We start from the raw sequence: 23,154 nt of genomic DNA, 5'->3' as shown, positions 1-23,154 counted from the left end.
TTATGAACGCCAAGGAGGCAGCCATTTCAGATCCAAAAGATACAATAAAACGCAAACTTCAATTAAAGAGCCATAAATGACAGGGTGTAACATCATAGAATTGTGCACAAAGTAACAGTTTAACATTTCAGTGTGTCATGTGAATGCAGCCATTGGCAAATATGATAGAAAGGGACACACAAATCATATGAATTGGTTTTTAGGATTTCCCTTCTGTTTGACATCTATTCCTAGTTTTGGCTTTCATTAATATTTACTATTTGAATTCCTACAACACCATCATAGATGCTGTTCCCAAAGTGCTTTTAATGTAAAAAATGAAAGCAAAAAAATGGTTCCACTTCTGACAGCTTGAATAGATAATTTATGAGTCTCCAGAATCAGTACTAGAAGCCTCTTCTGTTTTGCTTGTGGAAATTCTGTCAATTTGAAAATTCAGTGACTTAGTGGGTTTCAGCAGCACAGCTGAAAGAGGTATCTTCTTAGTCATGGAGGTCATAAAATCTTCGGTTTTTGTGGGCAATACTGTTACCATGTTACAGTAAGAGGAAGCAATGATTTCTTGAAGAGATGAATTTGTTTCAAGAAGCTGGCTAAGAGGCGAGTCTTTTAGCTGTACAGTTGTTATATCAAACCAGGGGAAGGAACTAGGAGAACAGAAAAGTCTGTTATCTATAGGTCCCTGAAGCTATAAGATAAATCAGTATCCTCACTGTTTTGTCACTATAGAGGTAAAGGTATGGAAATAGGAGCATATTTAAACCTCCAGTCTATAAAGACTCTTCAGGAGTCTATCATAGTTTCTGTATTTATTTATGCAATTTACCACTTGCTTCAACCAGGTCATCTAGACAGATACTACTCCTAGCACCTTACTTTGGGGACAAAAGGGAGCTGGAGCCAACAAGTTTCCTGTGGAGATCAGGCTGGCCCCGCAGTTCCCAAACTATGCATGCGGCACCCTGAGATATTTTAATTTTTCAAGGAAAACACAGAGTACTTCACATCTGTTACTGTAAAGTACTAGCTCGAGGTAGCTCACAGTTTTACCCTAGGGTCACTGAAAAAATTAGTAAAGGTGCCAGGAACCAAGAGAGTTTGGGAACCTCTGAGCTGGCTCCTTTCCTGATTGCATTCAGAAAGATGCTGAGACATAACTGTTTTGGAAGATATTTGAACTAGATTGGGCCATCTCTGTTTTATTCTTTGAGATGTTTTATCCATGAGTTGTTTTGTTATATTTTTGAGTTATTATTTATTTATTATTATTCAGAGGTGATCTTGTCCTGGTTGCCTTTGTATTCCAGAGATTAACAAGGCACTCTACAGAATGGCTGTCCAGATTGTTGGGAAAAGCCCCATCACTGTCTGAAACCCTCCAGACCCATCAGGCATCTGGGGTGGAGCATCTTAATTGGCCCTTCCTCCCTGCAGAAGCTGGTAGCTCCAGTTAATCCCATTGTCACAAGAAAGTGATTTATCCATGACCGAGGGACTGCAGGAAATATCCCCCAGAACCAGATCACATATCTTCTCCAAGGTAAAGGCCAGATCTAATGGATGGCCAGCAGTGTAGGTTGGGCCAGTGATGACTTGGCACAAGCCCAAGATTGCCATGATGGCTACAAACTCCCAAGCTGCCTCTGATCCCAGAGGGGGGAAGTTAAGAGCACCCAGTACCAACAGGCTGGGTAAATTCATAACTACTCCAGCGATGAGATCAAGCAGCTCTGGGAAGAGAGTGGTATGAAAAGGCATCAAGACATGAAGATGACACTGCTCCCTCACTCTATGGTGCATTTACCACACTTGGAACCAGCAAGTAAGCCCTCTCAGAATGCTCAAAGAAGATTGATCAGCACAGGTCAAGGCTATGTGCAAATAAATGGACACATGCAAATCCCTTGCTCATATTCTCTTGCTGCAAACAAGCATGCAGTGCCTAGAGGGAGAAAATGACTGAAAAGAAGTAAGCATGGCTTACTGTTTTCTCTTGGGAATGTAGGCAGGGGCTGCTGCTAAGCAATTTAAGAACTGCTCACTTTATACAGCTCTAACTGCATATATGCAGGGCCTCTGGGCCAGCCTGAACATATTTACAGCACATCATGCTGGTATAGAAAATCTTCTTTACAGTCAGGATTATCCATAAGAGGAATGCCTTCAAATTATGACAAAGTTGCTACAAATGCAAATTGTATTTTCAGTAGCCTCCACATGATGACTTAAATTTAGAAGCAGCCCAATCTGAATGTGGGACAAATTGTGAAAAATCCAGGCTTATTTGTGCAATGACTTAAATTCTGCCCAGGAATTGGGTATCATGCACCAAGATAGGTCTCAAACTGAGGTATATGGAGGAAGGGAGCCAGTGCGCATAGCACCATTCTCTTACATCATTGGAATCCTCATGCATTACTGGGGATTTGAGGAGGCAAAAAAGCTTATCACTTAAAAAACTGAGCCATTAAATATTACTCATAAATTCCACAAATTATGCATTATCAGCTTTTTAAAATGTTGGATAAGGCAAGATTAAACAGAACAATCTCCTATTGGTTTTTACTTACTCATCAGCAGCCAAAGAGGAAGCAAAAGCTTGGTTGATAAAATTTTCACAAACTAGTAATGGTGATGGGGTGGTGGCATTGCCTTCAGGAAAACATACTTGATTGAGCAATCCCAGAGCTCTTGTATAGGAGAAATGCTGTTGTGAATAGCTATTTAGAGCTGCATAAAACACAGCTGCCAGCCACTTCATGTTGACAACTATTTCCTCTGAAAAATAAGGAAACATTTTATATTTTATCATGTTTAGTTCATCATGCCTCTATAATAGCCTTCTTCAACCTGTTGCCCTCCCATCACTCCTAGTCATAATGGCCAATGGAGAACACCAAGTTGGAGAAAGTTGTTTAAAGCCTAAACTGTAAAATACCAAGCTAATAATGGAAAAATGCTTGCGCTGCTCCTGCTCTGAACATTCCTCAATTGCCCTTCCTCTCCTGTAGCCAAATCTACCATCTCATGCTGCTGCATGGCTAGATCAGGCATCACATGGGCTGGTAGTGCCCATAGTATATTGTACAGCTGCCACTGATACTAATTTTCTGGACAAACCACAGACAGATCTATAGGTTGAAAAAGAACAAGGGAAACAGTTCCTTTTTTCACATGGCTTGAAAAAAGTCCACCTACTCTTTGAGCTGCAAGGACATGTTGTCTGGATAACTGCTGGGTCTTTGAGGGCTTCCACAACTGTCCTGTTAGCCTCCCACATATGAAAAGAGCTGTTGTCAGAGAACTTGTACTGTGGCCTCAGGATTGAACAGGAGGAAATAAGTTGCTTCAGTCTGAAAATAAGAGCTTAAATTATGCAGATGGACCAAGCATCAAGAAGCAAGTTTGCAAAGAGTATGTATTTATAGATCATGCTCATTCTCAGCTGGTGCCTTCAGCCAATGTTTGCTGATAAACTGTACAAACACAGAATGAGCATGTTCTGCATATATTGGTTCCTTGTTGTATATGAGCACAATCAAAAAGATATCTGCTTAGTTACAACAACACCCTTGTTTATACCTTGTGATTACCTTAAATGTAATCACAAAATATATGGATGCTAGCTAGAAATGGGAGTACCCTTAATATTCAGGCCTGACTTTTACTATTCAACAGAATAGTCTACTTCAATGCCATTCTCATTCTTCATATACAGGACCTAAGATATACACAGCCTAACTCCATTTCTGGCAATTATATCCATGTAATGTTCTTGGCAATAATTACAAGTGCCTTGCCATTCTTACTGAGGAAAATAAAAAGTTATTACACTCTGTGGATAATGGTAAAAATCATCGACCTAAATACAGCTTTCCTGAGGCTTAATGGTAATGCTACGCAAAGATTATCTTTAAAAAAAAGACAAAGCTGCAGAAAATTTCCTTAAGTCCTGAAAGTACATGTTTTACCTTTGCATATATTAGAACATTGTTGTGTAAATGAGAGAGACTTACAGTTTTATGATACACTGAACTTGAATACAGATCAGACAGAAAATATACTGCATATATTGGCTCAATATTGGGCCTTTCTAGCAATATGCATGTGGAAGGGAGTATGATTATTTTTTTTGTTTTCCAGTTCAAGTTAGCACTGATATCATAATGCACAATACCTGGTCAAAGGGATTGCTGTGACCAAGCTGTACAGAATACAAGAGTTTTTGAGAGAATCCTGAACATCTGAACATATATGTGGAAGGTGACATGGAAGACAGCAGAGAAAAACAACATCTGCCCAGCCAACCAGCTGCTTGTTGTTATAAACACACTCAACTCCCAGCTTCTGGAATTCTACTAGAAAAGGTAAAGAAAAGGGAAAAATTAATTTCTGCTCTCATAGAACAAAGCTTTAACTGAGGAGGCTGCAATCTTCAGTTTCCTTGAATCTCCAGAAAGATAAGCATGTTAGCTTGTTACAGTAAAACTTGCAGAAGCTTGTGGCATCTTGGAGACTAATGACTACATTAATGATTGATTTTATTATTACATAAACTATTATGGATGCATGCGGTATCATCCTTAGCAAGAAATTTATATACACACATGGTTCTGAGGAAAAAACAGTAACAGCGGGGTCAGAGAAAAATTACTTGTGTAATATGCAGAGCAAGTGATTATTAGCTATTGATACTGACTATTCTGGGGTTGAGACATATGCGTTATCACACTTGGGTTGCAGATATGAACTTTTATCTCTATTTCTTCTATGGAAAATAGTATAAAATTTCTAATAAATTCCAGCTTAATTGAAATCAGGCTGTGTAATTCCTTTGCTTTGAGAAGGAGCAGAGTAAACTGGATCATTGAAATGTCCCCCATTGGTTCTGGGATATTGCTGTGCTTGATGTCAGATTTGTGCTCCATTCATTCTTTTGTGTGGAGACTAGCCAGTTTCGTTTCCCATTGTACCATGGATTTATATATGCATTCCTCATTTACATTACTTAATACATCTGATGAAATGAACTATAGTCCACGAAATGCTATCATAATTTGGTTAGCTTTTAAGTCTTGTCTTTTCACTGTTTTAAGTAAACATATTCAAAACTGCACTGTTGAGACAGTCTAACCAACATAAAACATTTTATTTATTTAAATATATGGCCATACCACCCCAAAAATCTGAAGTTGCAAAATTTTGTTATCCTTCAGTCTCTGCCATCAGTCAAAGCTCCCATGGCTTCCAATATTCCTATCTTTATCCAGAGAGATATATTGACATCTTTTGGCATGTCACAGGAGAACAGAACTTCCTAATTAGGAGGCAGCCAATGGGTACATTTTTCTGTGTGTCCCTGTTGTCCTGATCTAAGCACTGTGAACCTGAGGGCATTGCCTAATGCTTCAGCTAGATATGTCTGCATGTGTCAACCATTTCCATTCAAATTATTTAGTATGGAAGAGAAATATGCTCTAATTTTAATTAGGTGATCTAGCCAGTCTCCCTGTTTCGATGACATTTTAGCACTTAGAACAGAAATAATGATGAACTGCTACATACCATAGCCATCTGGACCATGGACCAATGAAACCTTTATGTAGAAACCAAAAATGCCAAAAATAATCATCTGGGACTATTTCAATAAATATTGCTGAGAAGTTTAGCAATGATGGTTTTGTACAAATGTATCTATTTATATTTCTCTAGAGTACTCATTGGTGTTATTATTTTATTGACTTATTGTAAATAATATACCATTTATATAAGTGGGGTCTGAAAGTATCTGACTTAAGATGGCATTTAAGTATATAGTTATATACATTATTAGCCCTCCTTCATTAAAACTAATCCTAAAGTAGCCACCTGCACATACAATAGGAACTATGAATAATGCAGATGGCTTCCTGGGTTTTCAAATAATCATCTTAATTAGATAACCTAGGACAACTTTGGCAGCCAATTTAATGACCAAGCACGATATATATTCCTTCTGAGCTTATGTGCCTTCAGACAGAACTTCTCGACAAGGATCCTTGAAAGCATGGCTTGACAGGATCTAAACAGCTGGTTGTATTTCAAGTAGTCAGGAAGATTCCAATTCTATCAAACAGATAAACCAGTGTTTCTTATTTTTCCCTACCTCCGTTCATTCACACTTGTGGCTGTTGCCTTCTTTGTGTTCTTTGCTTGCATTTTTTATAAAGCACCTGGCATCTTAGTTCCTAGTGTGACCATGGAATCTGGCCCACCCAGACTGCTCTGTTGCACTGGCTTGTAACTCTTTCAAGGTTTTCTGCTTCTTGTGCTCTTCTCACATTGCTGTCTACTTGGGAATCAGCACATCTGCCCAAGCCCAAGGCTCTTCTCTCTTCCTTGTGCTACTCTGAGTAGCCAGACAGATTTTCACAGCCCATGCTACTTCAGGCTGCACCCATTTTAATGAACCACCAGCAACACTGAGAGTTTGGTTGGCAGTCACAGGATATTCCTGGGACTTCTACTTGTTCATCAGGTTGCAGATGTTGGGGGCTAGACCCTCCTGAACTTATATGGTAAAACCTTGCCCCACAGCAGAGCTAAGCAGTAGGATTGTTAAGGATGTTGGCTTTAAAGTCAGTAGTGTTTTTTCCTCTCCTGTTTATGAGCTCTGAGCCAAGTGCCATTTCCACACTTACAACATCTGATAGAATCATCATGCCATTGCCAGTGTATCAGTAATAAACATAGGCTTTATACCGTCACTATAATGTCTATACCGTCACTGTCAATACTTTGTACTCTATAATAGGCTATAATAAATCACAAGGGTCAAAATGGCCAAGAATAGCTGGATACATGCACCTTCAAAGTATCTTCCCTCTTTTGCCTCCATTTTTCCTAGGCCCTCTGTATCTTCACCATATTTGTTATTTTCCTCAAGTTAGATGACTTCCTCAGAAGCAGCATTGCCTAATTGAATTTCTTTTATTTTCTTTTTGCTGTTGCTCTCTTTTATAATTAAATTCTGCAAAATCCTTAATCATAGTTCTGTAGTTCTCTATATGTTGCTGCTCCATAGTTCAGTTTCATATGATGGGCAAGATTTCATTGTCTCTCTCCTAAGCGATTATGCTTTTTCCTTCCTTTCTAACATATAAATATATTTTGTCATAATTAGTTTTCTAGATGACCCTTGTGGTTCCTTCTGATTCTACAAATCTATGATTTATTTATTAGCTTTATGTCCTCTTTTATTTTGTACAATTCATTTGTCAAGAATAATTTCCTGACTTCCTTAATCCTGTTTGTATTAATGTAGTTAAAAAATATCAATCTAGTGCTAAGGAATAGTATATGAAGCAGTTTTCTTTCTGTAAAAAAGAACTGTAAACTAAATATCTTCCTTACTTCATCTAATATAGTCAGTAGACAACGTAACATCTCCAGTTGTTTGACCAACAGTTCATGCCTAACTATCACACGATGGTTGCTCATTTCCAGTTATTTGGTTTTCCAGGTATTATTGCTATTGTAGCTTCTTCTTTTAGTTTTTTTTAGATAGCACAGATTTGGTTTTATAGCAGACTTATAATTTATATCTCTCCCTCTTTTTACTCTATAGTTACTATCCTTACAATCTGTAGACACAAATTGTTTTTATGTTATAGTTATTAATTTTATAATCTCTATATTTTTACTTTATGCTGATCAAAGATCACAATGAAGATACTATATTCTATCAGTCCACATTAGGATAGCTAGTGATCAGGGATTATGGGAACTGTAACCTACAAATGTAGAGTGTAACAAGCTTCCTATCATTGGTGCAATGTGTGTGCTGATGTGATGGAATGGAATCATGAAGGCCAGACTCAGGGAGAAAAACATTTTCTTTCATCTCCTGAGTTGCGGGGGAGAGATAAGAGGATGAGACTGGCACCTCCCTGAGGAATTCACAGTGTTGTGGCTGGCATTGCTTGGGAGCTGGGGTTTCAATCTGGGAAGATTCTTGCTAGAGGTTGTAGCTAATAAACATTGCTGGACTGAATTTATATGGTCTCTTGGAGTTCCTTGGGCTAGGCCTGACATCAATCTTCCCAGACTCCAATACTACCTTCTGGACGAAGGAGTTTGAATCATGGCAACAGATCCCCAGGGAGCTAATTTGACACCACAGTTATTGGCAGCAGCCCTGCTACAGCATCAGCAACAAGTGGGTGCACAGATTAATAACCTCCAAGCAGCTATGGGACAACTAATACAGCAACTCGGACCAGTAGCCAACCACCACCTCCCCCGCCACTGGTGTTACTACGTTCGCCTGGTAGCATGCCAGAGAAGTACGGAGGTGAGGTGGAATAGATGAGAACCTTCCTGGCACAATGTGAGTTGTTCATGGACGGGAGAGTTTCCTACAGATCGGACAAGAGTGGCTTTTGTGATAAGTTTATTGAAGGGTGCTGCAGCCAAGTGGGCTACCCCCATCATAGAGACAGGAGATCCAATGCTCAACAACTACCAGAATTTCGTCACAGCATTCAGGGGGCATTTTGGAGATCCAGTGAGAAGATTAACTCCTGTCGGGACATTCGTAAGCTCAGGCAAGGCGACAGACCGGTAAGGTTGTTCATTGCAGATTTCAAGTTGCTAGCGGGGGATGTTGAGTGGAATGAAGTGGCTCTTATGGACCAGTTTAGAGAGAGGTTGGACCCTGAGTCTGGCCTTCATGATTCCATTCCATCACAGCTCCATCTCTCTAAAGAGAGCATTCATTCATTACACACATGTGCATAAAAACAATGAAGATTATATTACTGGGAGTACTACAATATAATCTACAAATACACCAGATAAAACTAATAGAGGGACATATACTGTAAATTCCTTTTTAAAAGATGAAAAAAATAGAAGCCAGGATTTGTGGTTTGGAGAGAGGGGCACAATTAAGTTTCTCCTACTCTAAAGGTTATCATTAAATTATATTTTATTTTGATTTTATAAATTTAATTTTCCTTTCAAGTACCAAGAATTTCTACAGGTAATGATGATGAAAGAAAGTACTTCTCCTTTTACAAACTGGATTTTTTTATGGGAAAGTGGAAGCTAAATGGGTTGGTCTTTAGCAAACACTGGTGTCCCTGCTTAGCATAATCTGAAGCACTTTTCCCTAAGGCAAAGCCGCCAGTGAATGCAACCAAATGCTTCCTTTGATTATTCCATTTTAAAACAACTCTGAGACTTTTTTTGTATTTTGTTTCCTATGCTTCAGCAGCAAGGAATCTTACTTTAACTACAACATTTAATTTAACAAAGCACACCAACTCTTATTTTTATCCAATATGGGTAGCTTTTTTTGAATTCTTTTCACAATTTCGCTTGGCAACTGTTCAAAGTCAATGTTTGAAAGCAAGAAAATGAATCAATAAGTTGCTATAGTGGAATATAAATAAGGCTAAGAATCAGTAGTTTGTGGAGGAAGATATACAAAGGATATACAGTATCTGATTAGAACTTGAATTCTACTATTATACAGAAAGGACTTATTTTGAATTTTATGTGTGAGAAAGCTTCATGTCTGTCATTCAAGCATCTGATTCTTACATAGAGTTTCTGGCCGTCTTGTGGAGATCTGAAGGTTCTTTCCTGAAACGGCACCTAGATGTAACAAAGTTCTGGCCAGCTGTTTCCCAAGATGGCCTCCACCAATAATACCAATCTTCAATCTCTGATTATCCTTGAAAGCCTGGGAACCAGCAGGTGCACCCTCACAATCCTCTTCTTTCTGCCTGAGGGAAAACCCGAAACAGCTATTGTTACATATACATACACAAAAATCAAAGTGTAAAATGAATGCTACATATTTTTTAGAGCATGAATGGGCAAATGTGTGAAAAATATATTGGAATGATATGCTGAATTTGAATCAGCAGTGTGATATGTCCACAAAAAGGAAAATTGCCACTTTAAGCTGCATCACTAGAAGTACATTTGCTGAAACACGATACAGTAGTTCCATCCTATTCTGCTTTGGTTGAGGTCACCCTGATTACTAGTATCTAATTCATTAGGAAGGATGCAGGCTAATGACAATATGCTCGGCGACAGTCAGTATGAGCAATTAGAGAATGGGAAATTATGTGAGGAGAGATTGAAGAAACTTTTTAAGTTTAGCCTTGAAAAGAGAAGATCAGAAATGGATATTGTGACACCATACAGTTGTGCTTGGCTCTCTGCTACTCTGTCATGTATGAGCCTAGACAGACGTGTTCTTTTTAGCAAATAGCAGTGCTTTAGAGCAGAAGAGCCATCCAATTTTCCAATAGGAAAAGGACGGATTGCTACTGTGTTAGTAATTTGGGGTCCTTCTGGACTTACAGCTCCTTCACATGGATAATGCCATCTCCAGGGACCACAGAATCAAGCCTTCTCAGTGGCTACCCCCTCTATGGAGTAGCATTCCTCTGATAACTGAATGGCCCCTTCCCTCTTGTTTTTAGGAATGCGATTAAAACATGATTATTCCATTAGGGGCTAGAATGTTGTGAACTTGTTTCTTCTGGTAGTGGAAAGTCTTTTGACTTGGGGTTATTGTTCCCAGTGCTATGCATAGGTAAAATTATATTATTGTTTTATTTTCACTGTTTTATTTTTAACCCAATTTATGGAAGTTGGGGAGTATGCCCCTCAGGGGTTTTTCACAATTGGAATATCCTATAAACCCCCCAAAATAACATTTTAGAATTCCTAAATATTGCTATTATTCACAGTTGAAAATTCAAGTTCTTTGTTAATTTGCTATAAGTTATTCAAATGTCTGCTAGTAATTCTTAATTTTCCTGAGATTGTCCAGTCATGTTATTCTACCCTGAAAAATAAAACTTTATATTTATTTATAATTTTAATTTCTTTGACCATTCACTTGCCTGTGTTAAGTGAAATATTAAAAGCAAACAATATAAACAAATAACATAATTGGGGGGAAGGCCTCCACAGACTTGCTAGGGAAAAACATCTACAACAGACAATCTCTGACAACCAGTGATTCATGGAATGTCCTGAACCAGTGTCTGTGGAAAAGGCAAGTCTATAAACCTCTCTTGAAGGACTTTAGGGTTGGGGCTGAATGGACATTGGGGGGAATAGAGTTCCAGAAGGCAGTGACAGAGAAGGCATGCCTCCTGGATCCTGTAAGATGACATTATTTAATACAGTGTTTCTTAAGGTATAGTCTTAAGACCGCTGGGGAGTCCCCCAAGATCCTCTCAGAGGTCCATGAAATCAAAATTATTTGCCAGCCTATGTTGGAAAATGATACAATATTAAAATCCCATCAAACAATTATGAGAAGCGGTAGCAGCAGCAACAGATGCGTCAATTTTAATGTTTAATACAATAAATATCGATAAGTATAATCCATAAAAACAAAAGCTCTTTTGGGGTCTTTCCCCCCCCCAAAATTTTTTTAAAAGCAGAAAGGGCTCCTGAGAGAAAAAAGTTTATGAAACACTAATTTAATAGATAGGACCAGAAGCACGCACATCCTGCAGATCTTATTGGGTGGATAGGCACAATTGTAGATAGATATATATTCCGTGCCTTACCTGGTGGCACTGAGCAGTTTGCAGAAGAAAAGTGCATGGGCACAAGCATTCACCATCAGTCCTTTGGCACGAGACCTCAGATGTAACAGTGGATCATTTGCCGCAATCCCATATTCCGGCTGGAAGGTCTTCAGGTTTGCCATAATATCGCCCATTTGAATTGTATGCTGAGCAGCAACTGCAATTACAGTAGAAATTACTTTTGCTGTACCACCTGATGGTGGCCATCCATTGCATAAATGTGTTGCCTGTTGAAGCATGAGACAATTCAGTTGTGCCCCATGCTGTAAAACATGTACAGCATCTAGAAATTGGGAAAACAGTGACAGCTTTTATTTCTGATCTATTTTATAATGTACATTTATTAATCTCAACAAAAAATCCTCTAGGTCAGGGGTCCCCAAACTCTTGAGCTCATTGACCCGTTCATGAAGTTTCAGATTGTCCATCAACCCCCAAACTTTCATTATATGAAAATAATTTAATAAATACTACTTTAAATGTACTATGAATAACAACAATAATAGATAATAAATACTAGATACAAGATACAAGATACAAGATACAAGATACAAGATACAAGATACAAGATAATAGATAACTTCATAAAAATAGGTAATATTTAAAATATGAAAAATATAAGATTTAACATACCTTTTAACTGAAACTGTCGATATCATTAATGGGAAGGATGAATCTGGTGAGTGTCAACAAGGGCACTGATATTTGGTTGGAGATTGGTGAGGTGGGGGAGTATGCTCAGTATGTGAGGTGAACAGGAATACTACATATACATATATCCTTCCCAGGACAGGTGAGATGAGAAAGACAAGGGGAAAGGTGGTAGATCAAAGACACACAACATAGTAGATGAGGCCAATAACAACACAGAGCTGATAGAGACAACTCAAAGCTACTCTTGCTGGCAGCTGACCATCCAACCCCGGGTAACACTGTCTCGCTGCTAGCCACCTCACCTTCAGGACTACGGATTGGTGTGGAGCTCTACAGAGACCTCAAAAGATTAATTGACCCCAGTCGACCTTCCATCATTTATCAACTTCCTATTGATCCCAGAGATTTACTGACTCCTTTTTGACCCCCAGACATTTATCAACCTCTTAGATAGTCCCATCAACCCTTGGGAGTTGATATTGACTACTTTTGGGAACCCTGCTCTAGGTGATATACAATTTGAGAACAAAAATTAAAACAAATGTTAAATAACACAATGAAATATCAAAATAATGTAAATACAGTATGAGCAGAAGGTTGCTGAACAGGACAAGCTATATCACAAATTCTTTCAGTGTCTGCTATAAAAATGACAAATTCTGCTTAGGTTCATTAGGAACTGAAGAGAAAGTAGAATGCCAACATTGTAAAGCCTGTATACCAATTTATTCTAGTAGAGCAAGGCCAACTGAGCACAGGTGAGGCTTTATTAGAACTTACTTTGTGGTAATAAGAGCAGTGAAGTTCTCCACTCTTATTGCATCTGCAGCCAGACAGACAGTGACCCTGTTTCAGGTGATCAGGCCTCTTCTGGATAAGGAGGGGCCAGGGGAGCTCTTGCAGGGCTTCAGTGAGAAATTTGCTTGGCATCTGTCAGATAAAATTGCTCAATTTTGCTGAGAATTGGACACCAGCTGGGCAGGTCCTATGGAGATGACTGGGGCATGTCTGCTATCTGGGAAAAGTTTGAGCCAGTTACTCCTGAGGAAGTGGACAGGGCCCTCAGGACTGTGAGTTCTGCCACCTGTGCGCTGGACTGTTGTGCTCCTCCTGGTTGGTTAAGTCCCCCTGGGAGGAGGCATGCAATTGGATCCAAGCTGAGATTAATGCCTCATTGCAGGACAGGGTGGAGCTACCTGCCTTGAAGAAGGCAGTGGTATGCTCCCTTCTTAAAGGGCCATCCTTGGTTAGACAGCTTTGGTTCAGTCTTCAACCTCTCATTTTTAGACAAGGTTGTTGAGGAGGCTGTAAGCATTCAGCTTCGGAGGCCCTTGGATGAAGCAGATTATTTGGACCCTTTTCAGTAGAGTTCAGACTGGGTTACAGCACTAAGACAGCATTAGGTGTGCTTGTGGATGACCTATGGAGGGCTCTCCTCTTTTTCTCTGTGGCAGGTTCCAGTCAGTGTTGGAGGGGGAGGGAGAGGTTGAACCCTAGGCCCTTATAACATGGGGTGCCTCAGATCTTTCACCCGTCTTCTAACATCTACATGAGATTGCTAGGAGATGTCATCCAATGGCACAGGGTGTGGTATCATCAGTGTGCATCTCCACCCCTGGCTAACCAAGCAATGCTGTCCCAATGTTGGCTCAGTGCCTGGAAGCTATAAAGGTTTGGACAGAGAGAAACTGACTCCAACTCAACCCTACCAAGATGGAGTGGCTCTGGGTCTTTGGTCCTCCTGGATTTGGTATCATATCTGACTCTTGCCAGGGTTGCACTCCCCTGGACAGATCTGGTGTGCAATTTGGGGATCCTCCTGGACTTGTGGCTCCTGCTCAAGGAGCATGTATCAGCCATGGTTAGAGGGGCCTTTGTACAAATTTACCTTGTGTGTCAATTGCACCCATTCCTGGACTGGGAAGCCTTGCTCCCAGTCACTCACACCCTGGTCACTTCCTGGCCGGATTACTGCAATACAGTGTACATGGAGGTGTCCTTGAAGACCATCAGGTCCTTACTCTCCTAGCCTTCAGGAAAGCCTTGAAGATCTGGCTCTTCCAATAAGCATTGTGGTACAATGAGGCTGGAGCCCAGTAAAGTTGATTGTTGTTTTTGGGGATGCCCAGAGTTTTTGCAATAGTTTTTATGTTTTAAGCTGTTTTTATTATTGTTTGTAAGCCACCCAGGATTATGGTGCATAGGATGGGTGGCTGAATAAGTCTTTTAAATAAATAAACAAATAAATATGTCTAAAATTAAAATATTGTGTAAAGTGCAAGCCAAAATATAACGATTTATACAGTGGGGCAAAAAAGTATTTAGTCAGCCACCAATTGTGCAAGTTCTCCCACTTAAAAAGATGAGAGAGGCCTGTAATTTTCATCATAGGTATACCTCAACTAGGAGAGACAAAATGGGGGGGGGAAATCCAGAAAATCACATTGTCTGATTTTTAAAGAATTTATTTGCAAATCATGGTGGAAAATAAGTATTTGGTCAATATCAAAAGTTCATCTCAATACTTTGTTATATATCCTTTGTTGGCAATGACAGAGGTCAAACGTTTTCTGTAAGTCTTCACAAGGTTTTCACAGACTGTTGCTGGTATTTTGGCCCATTCCTCCATGCAGATCTCCTCTAGAGCAGTGATGTTTTGGGGCTGTCGCTGGGCAACACGGACTTTCAACTCCCTCCAAAGGTTTTCCATGGGGTTGAGATCTGGAGACTGGCTAGGCCACTCCAGGACCTTGAAATGCTTCTTACGAAGCCACTCCTTCGTTGCCCGGGCGGTGTGTTTGGGATCATTGTCATGCTGAAAGACCCAGCCACGTTTCATCTTCAATGCTCTTGCTGATGGAAGGAGGTGTGCACTCAAAATCTCACGATACATGGCCCCATTCATTCTTTCCTTTACACGGATCAGTCATCCTGGTCCCTTTGCAGAAAAACAGCCCCAAAGCATGATGTTTCCACCCCCATGCTTCACAGTAGGTATGGTGTTCTTTGGATGCAACTCAGCATTCTCTCTCCTCCAAACATGACGAGTTGAGTTTAGACCAAAATGTTCTACTTTGGTTTCATCTGACCATATGACATTCTCCCAATCCTCTTCTGGATCATCCAAATGCTCTCTAGCAAACTTCAGATGGGCCCAGACAAGTACTGGCTTAAGCAGGGGGACACATCTGGCACTGTAGGATTTGAGTCCCTGGCGCATAGTGTGTTACTGATGGTAGCCTTTGTTACTTTGGTCCCAGCTCTCTGCAGGTCATTCACTAGGTCCCCCCATGTGGTTCTGAGATTTTTGCTCACCGTTCTTGTGATCATTTTGACCCCACGGTGTGAGATCTTGCGTGGAGCCTCAGATCAAGGGAGATTATCAGTGGTCTTGTATGTCTTCCATTTTCTAATTATTGCTCCCAAAGTTGATTTCTTCACACCAAGCTGCTTGCCTATTGCAGATTCAGTCTTCCCAGCCTGGTGCAGGTCTACAATTTTGTTTCTGGTGTCCTTTGACAGCTCTTTGGTCTTGGCCATAGTGGAGTCTGGAGTGTGACTGTTTGAGGTTGTGGACAGGTGTCTTTTATACTAACAAGGTCAAACAGGTGCCATTACTACAGGTAACGAGTGGAGGACAGAGGAGCCTCTTAAAGAAGTAGTTACAGGTCTGTGAGAGCCAGACATCTTGCTTGTTTGTAGGTGACCAAATACTTATTTTCCACCATGATTTGCAAATAAATTCTTTAAAAATCAGACAATGTGATTTTCTGGATTTCTTATCTCATTTTGTCTCTCATAGTTGAGGTATACCTATGATGAAAATTACAGGCCTCTCTCATCTTTTTAAGTGGGAGAACTTGCACAATTGGTGGCTGACTAAATACTTTTTGCCCCACTGTACAATTATGCACCTATACAGCACAGGTGCACTTTTCCCAGTCTGGGAAAGCACAACCTAAGTGTCCTCCAGGTACATAGGGTTCAGCTCCCAAAACACTTAACCATGCCTCTGTTTGCTAGGGAATTCTGGGAAATGAAGTCCACATATCTGGAATATATCCCACATTGGGAAGGCTGATGGGGAAAAGGCATCTCACCCTCTGCTCTTCATCCCATAATACAAGACTAAAACTAGAAACACAAATATTCCATGCAGCAGGATAAGCAGTTGAGAGTCTGAGATACCAGCCTACCTCACAAGGGCAACTTATGTAGCTGTACAAAAATCTCCAGTCCCCCAAATCCCACTTAAGCCAACCATATCTTTCCACCTGTTCTGCCTTACATGAACAAATATACACAGTACTGTACTCCAGTTCTCTTCTCCTAAGAAGAAACCACATTAGGATAAAGTGGAGACTACAAAAGGAATAATTCTGATAATCTTTGCTGCTAGTTTATACTTACAATATACAGCTTCTGAGACGGAATCACTAAATGGATCTATTATTCCTGCTCTGACAGTTTGTGCTTTGTTTAAAATAAAGACTGTTAAACAGGCATAACCTCGAGTTCCTACTGAGAGGACAAGTTTATTTGAATGTCAAGACACTAATTTTGTTAGCCTGTAAAGAAATGGAAAAGAAAATCTCACATAGTTACCAGGTGTGGAAACCACCAGCTGGGTTGCCCCAAATTTAAGCTTCTGGCTTCTTCCCAGCAATTATCATTCTGGACTGCAACTAAGGACACAGTCCAAACAAAGGAAGGTCGTCATGGCAAACGCTTGGATACAGAACCTTGTCTTTAGAACTGTCTTTTGCATTTACTTTAAAGGAGACAGCAAATCATTTCCAGCCTCACAACAGGAATAAAGCAAGAAAGAGTTTTCTGCTCTTTTGAAGATAATATGCAAAGTTGCAGTCCTTCACATGTGCATTGGGCTTTGCTTTCAAATATATTATGTATTATACTGCCCTATAAATTATAAAAACAAATGGTAACAAATGTTGGCTTGTTTAAACCCATCTTTTCCCCACTTGGTACTTTCCCAACATGTTGGCTGGGAATCACAGACCCACGACTACACATAAATCTGCCCAAAAATGTTTTCAGAACATCACTTTCCTTAATTTTCATCCTCACACTAACTGTAAAGTAGTAGTTTGGCATATAAAGGAGTTCTGTATACAACTATATTTGCATAATAATCTCCACTTTGGGATTAAGAAACAATAAAAAGGTAATATAGACATTTTAAAAATAAGTGAAATTCATTGCAGCCATTGGGCAATGACAGCTGAATTATGTTTTAATTAATTGGAACTTGAATCCAACCACCCATCTTGAAAGTTCAGCAGGGCATGGAGAAGGTATGTACTTAAATGAATAGATGGGGAAGTCTTGGATTAACATGCAAATTATATTGTTTGAATGACCTTCATGAATGAATATTAAAAATGTCATAGAAATATTATTTTCCCATTGTCAGTAGAACCAAGAACACCTTCCCTGACTATTCTCAAAATCTGGGAGGACTGGTGATTTCCTACAGCAACTTTAGGGGGAAGGGGCAGGTACTACGGGGAACAGAGAGGAAACCTTGATTTCTGCTGTCATAGTTTTTATTCTTGAAGTAACTGCATGATGCCCTGTGATACTGTACATATCATAGTAACTACAAGAAAGCTGCAGAACTTTAATCTGAAGAAAAAACCTAATTGGAAATAGATAGTGTGCTTAAGTTTACGGTAAGCCCTATCATCTTTTTGGGTTTCATACAAGCATTGTGGTTTTTAAAGCACAGTTTATAGCTTAATGTGTTGTGTGAATCCAGCCAATTGTAACTTAATTCACCATTGATGGTGAGATTGTTAGTGGTATTTAGATGCCACCGAGCGTCTAATTCCTTTGCTGAGACAATACATGAACCCAGTCTCAGGTTCTAAAGGTTATATAAGCTTTGGGAAACACTAGCTATTCTGCTCTTGCTCATCTTTACAGCCAAACAGGCAGAGAAACCATATATAAGGGAGGTAAAGCTTTATTTACAGACATGGAAAGTGAAGGATAAGGTGAAGTCTATAAAGAGGATGTAGATTTGTTAACAAACCTTGAAGCAAGGGGCAAGTGCTTTCATTACACCTTGAGAGAAAATATAATTTGATTTGTTCAGTACACCCTACAGCAAAATTGGTAGTTTCCATCTAGAACTGAACTCACATTCTTATTGGCTGAAGGGCCATGCAGTTAACACTCCAAGATCTGATGAGGAGACTCTAAGTAGGTTAATCCTTAAGAATCTTATGTAGCATTTCCCAAGTAGTTATCCTGGTTAACTGGTAACTGAAGCAAGAATAATGTGCAGAACAGAGTTTTAATCCCACTAAGAACAACAGTCTCACCCCTTAGATATGGATGAGGGAAAAGAATTGGCAGCAATTATTATACAGTAGATTTTTTTCTTCCTATGGAGAGCTGTCCTGATCATTTCAGACGACTAGACAGTGAACAGGAAGTGGAAGCATTAAGTTCTTGACTCAAATATGCTTCCCTTATCAATATAACGTTGTTTTATTCCTCATATGTTTATACTGTGGAGTTCAGCTTGTCAGATTTGTGCCCCATTGGCTATATGTCTCCTTTGGCCAACTCAATGCCTAAGATGTCTCTTTCAGTGAAGGCTTCAGAGGCAGCATCCAGAGGTGACAGGCAAGCTAGACAGTGGCTAGAAATCAATGCAGAACTGGCTTGGCAATCTTACTCTTTGACCTCATTGGGCCAAAATGAAGTGCTTCCAAAAGAATGGAATGTCTCTTAGTTCTTCCACCGGATCTGCTGAAAGAAAAGCAGAATTGGATGTGGTTAGTATCAAATATAATCACATCTCCAGGCTCTCTGAGAAAATAACTAGTAAATCTCTAGTCACTGAAACCAATGGAAGCAGAGGAACTTACAGTGGGGCAAAAAAATATTTAGTCAGCCACCAATTGTGCAAGTTCTCCCATTTAAAAAGATGAGAGAGGCCTGTAATTTTCATCATAGGTATACCTCAACTATGAGAGACAAAATGGGGAAAAAATCCAGAAAATCACATTGTCTGATTTTTAAAGAATTTATTTGCAAATCATGGTGGAAAATAAGTATTTGGTCAATATCAAAAGTTCATCTCAATACTTTGTTATATATCCTTTGTTGGCAATGACAGAGGTCAAACGTTTTCTGTAAGTCTTCACAAGGTTTTCACAGACTGTTGCTGGTATTTTGGCCCATTCCTCCATGCAGATCTCCTCTAGAGCAGTGATGTTTTGGGGCTGTCGCTGGGCAACACGGACTTTCAACTCCCTCCAAAGGTTTTCCATGGGGTTGAGATCTGGAGACTGGCTAGGCCACTCCAGGACCTTGAAATGCTTCTTACGAAGCCACTCCTTCGTTGCCCGGGCGGTGTGTTTGGGATCATTGTCATGCTGAAAGACCCAGCCACGTTTCATCTTCAATGCTCTTGCTGATGGAAGGAGGTGTGCACTCAAAATCTCACGATACATGGCCCCATTCATTCTTTCCTTTACACGGATCAGTCATCCTGGTCCCTTTGCAGAAAAACAGCCCCAAAGCATGATGTTTCCACCCCCATGCTTCACAGTAGGTATGGTGTTCTTTGGATGCAACTCAGCATTCTCTCTCCTCCAAACATGACGAGTTGAGTTTAGACCAAAATGTTCTACTTTGGTTTCATCTGACCATATGACATTCTCCCAATCCTCTTCTGGATCATCCAAATGCTCTCTAGCAAACTTCAGATGGGCCCAGACAAGTACTGGCTTAAGCAGGGGGACACATCTGGCACTGTAGGATTTGAGTCCCTGGCGCATAGTGTGTTACTGATGGTAGCCTTTGTTACTTTGGTCCCAGCTCTCTGCAGGTCATTCACTAGGTCCCCCCATGTGGTTCTGAGATTTTTGCTCACCGTTCTTGTGATCATTTTGACCCCACGGTGTGAGATCTTGCGTGGAGCCTCAGATCAAGGGAGATTATCAGTGGTCTTGTATGTCTTCCATTTTCTAATTATTGCTCCCAAAGTTGATTTCTTCACACCAAGCTGCTTGCCTATTGCAGATTCAGTCTTCCCAGCCTGGTGCAGGTCTACAATTTTGTTTCTGGTGTCCTTTGACAGCTCTTTGGTCTTGGCCATAGTGGAGTCTGGAGTGTGACTGTTTGAGGTTGTGGACAGGTGTCTTTTATACTAACAAGGTCAAACAGGTGCCATTACTACAGGTAACGAGTGGAGGACAGAGGAGCCTCTTAAAGAAGTAGTTACAGGTCTGTGAGAGCCAGACATCTTGCTTGTTTGTAGGTGACCAAATACTTATTTTCCACCATGATTTGCAAATAAATTCTTTAAAAATCAGACAATGTGATTTTCTGGATTTCTTATCTCATTTTGTCTCTCATAGTTGAGGTATACCTATGATGAAAATTACAGGCCTCTCTCATCTTTTTAAGTGGGAGAACTTGCACAATTGGTGGCTGACTAAATACTTTTTGCCCCACTGTACAATTATGCACCTATACAGCACAGGTGCACTTTTCCCAGTCTGGGAAAGCACAACCTAAGTGTCCTCCAGGTACATAGGGTTCAGCTCCCAAAACACTTAACCATGCCTCTGTTTGCTAGGGAATTCTGGGAAATGAAGTCCACATATCTGGAATATATCCCACATTGGGAAGGCTGATGGGGAAAAGGCATCTCACCCTCTGCTCTTCATCCCATAATACAAGACTAAAACTAGAAACACAAATATTCCATGCAGCAGGATAAGCAGTTGAGAGTCTGAGATACCAGCCTACCTCACAAGGGCAACTTATGTAGCTGTACAAAAATCTCCAGTCCCCCAAATCCCACTTAAGCCAACCATATCTTTCCACCTGTTCTGCCTTACATGAACAAATATACACAGTACTGTACTCCAGTTCTCTTCTCCTAAGAAGAAACCACATTAGGATAAAGTGGAGACTACAAAAGGAATAATTCTGATAATCTTTGCTGCTAGTTTATACTTACAATATACAGCTTCTGAGACGGAATCACTAAATGGATCTATTATTCCTGCTCTGACAGTTTGTGCTTTGTTTAAAATAAAGACTGTTAAACAGGCATAACCTCGAGTTCCTACTGAGAGGACAAGTTTATTTGAATGTCAAGACACTAATTTTGTTAGCCTGTAAAGAAATGGAAAAGAAAATCTCACATAGTTACCAGGTGTGGAAACCACCAGCTGGGTTGCCCCAAATTTAAGCTTCTGGCTTCTTCCCAGCAATTATCATTCTGGACTGCAACTAAGGACACAGTCCAAACAAAGGAAGGTCGTCATGGCAAACGCTTGGATACAGAACCTTGTCTTTAGAACTGTCTTTTGCATTTACTTTAAAGGAGACAGCAAATCATTTCCAGCCTCACAACAGGAATAAAGCAAGAAAGAGTTTTCTGCTCTTTTGAAGATAATATGCAAAGTTGCAGTCCTTCACATGTGCATTGGGCTTTGCTTTCAAATATATTATGTATTATACTGCCCTATAAATTATAAAAACAAATGGTAACAAATGTTGGCTTGTTTAAACCCATCTTTTCCCCACTTGGTACTTTCCCAACATGTTGGCTGGGAATCACAGACCCACGACTACACATAAATCTGCCCAAAAATGTTTTCAGAACATCACTTTCCTTAATTTTCATCCTCACACTAACTGTAAAGTAGTAGTTTGGCATATAAAGGAGTTCTGTATACAACTATATTTGCATAATAATCTCCACTTTGGGATTAAGAAACAATAAAAAGGTAATATAGACATTTTAAAAATAAGTGAAATTCATTGCAGCCATTGGGCAATGACAGCTGAATTATGTTTTAATTAATTGGAACTTGAATCCAACCACCCATCTTGAAAGTTCAGCAGGGCATGGAGAAGGTATGTACTTAAATGAATAGATGGGGAAGTCTTGGATTAACATGCAAATTATATTGTTTGAATGACCTTCATGAATGAATATTAAAAATGTCATAGAAATATTATTTTCCCATTGTCAGTAGAACCAAGAACACCTTCCCTGACTATTCTCAAAATCTGGGAGGACTGGTGATTTCCTACAGCAACTTTAGGGGGAAGGGGCAGGTACTACGGGGAACAGAGAGGAAACCTTGATTTCTGCTGTCATAGTTTTTATTCTTGAAGTAACTGCATGATGCCCTGTGATACTGTACATATCATAGTAACTACAAGAAAGCTGCAGAACTTTAATCTGAAGAAAAAACCTAATTGGAAATAGATAGTGTGCTTAAGTTTACGGTAAGCCCTATCATCTTTTTGGGTTTCATACAAGCATTGTGGTTTTTAAAGCACAGTTTATAGCTTAATGTGTTGTGTGAATCCAGCCAATTGTAACTTAATTCACCATTGATGGTGAGATTGTTAGTGGTATTTAGATGCCACCGAGCGTCTAATTCCTTTGCTGAGACAATACATGAACCCAGTCTCAGGTTCTAAAGGTTATATAAGCTTTGGGAAACACTAGCTATTCTGCTCTTGCTCATCTTTACAGCCAAACAGGCAGAGAAACCATATATAAGGGAGGTAAAGCTTTATTTACAGACATGGAAAGTGAAGGATAAGGTGAAGTCTATAAAGAGGATGTAGATTTGTTAACAAACCTTGAAGCAAGGGGCAAGTGCTTTCATTACACCTTGAGAGAAAATATAATTTGATTTGTTCAGTACACCCTACAGCAAAATTGGTAGTTTCCATCTAGAACTGAACTCACATTCTTATTGGCTGAAGGGCCATGCAGTTAACACTCCAAGATCTGATGAGGAGACTCTAAGTAGGTTAATCCTTAAGAATCTTATGTAGCATTTCCCAAGTAGTTATCCTGGTTAACTGGTAACTGAAGCAAGAA

The 23,154-nt window shown here is 39.8% G+C and overlaps 1 protein-coding gene across 1 annotated transcript; it reads right to left on the bottom strand.

Moving 5' to 3' along the window:
* Positions 1-155: 155 nt before the first annotated feature.
* On the bottom strand, positions 156-11,740 carry NOXRED1 (NADP dependent oxidoreductase domain containing 1). The gene is made up of 6 exons (XM_007441733.3): positions 11,586-11,740; positions 9,586-9,770; positions 4,178-4,358; positions 3,199-3,353; positions 2,571-2,778; positions 156-647 (listed from the first exon to the last, which is right to left on the bottom strand). Exons 1-6 carry the CDS (start codon positions 11,738-11,740, stop codon positions 365-367), a joined length of 1,167 nt encoding a protein of 388 aa, XP_007441795.2. The 3' UTR covers positions 156-364.
* Between the last annotated feature and the right edge of the window lie 11,414 nt (positions 11,741-23,154).

Source organism: Python bivittatus, unplaced genomic scaffold (assembly GCF_059951505.1).
Source record: "Python bivittatus isolate LINGU-HERP-01145 unplaced genomic scaffold, Pbiv_v1 ctg000480_np1212, whole genome shotgun sequence".
NCBI classification, from domain to species: domain Eukaryota; kingdom Metazoa; phylum Chordata; class Lepidosauria; order Squamata; family Pythonidae; genus Python; species Python bivittatus.
Note: the sequence above shows the minus strand (reverse complement) of the source record. Positions and strands in the feature narration are given on the sequence as shown.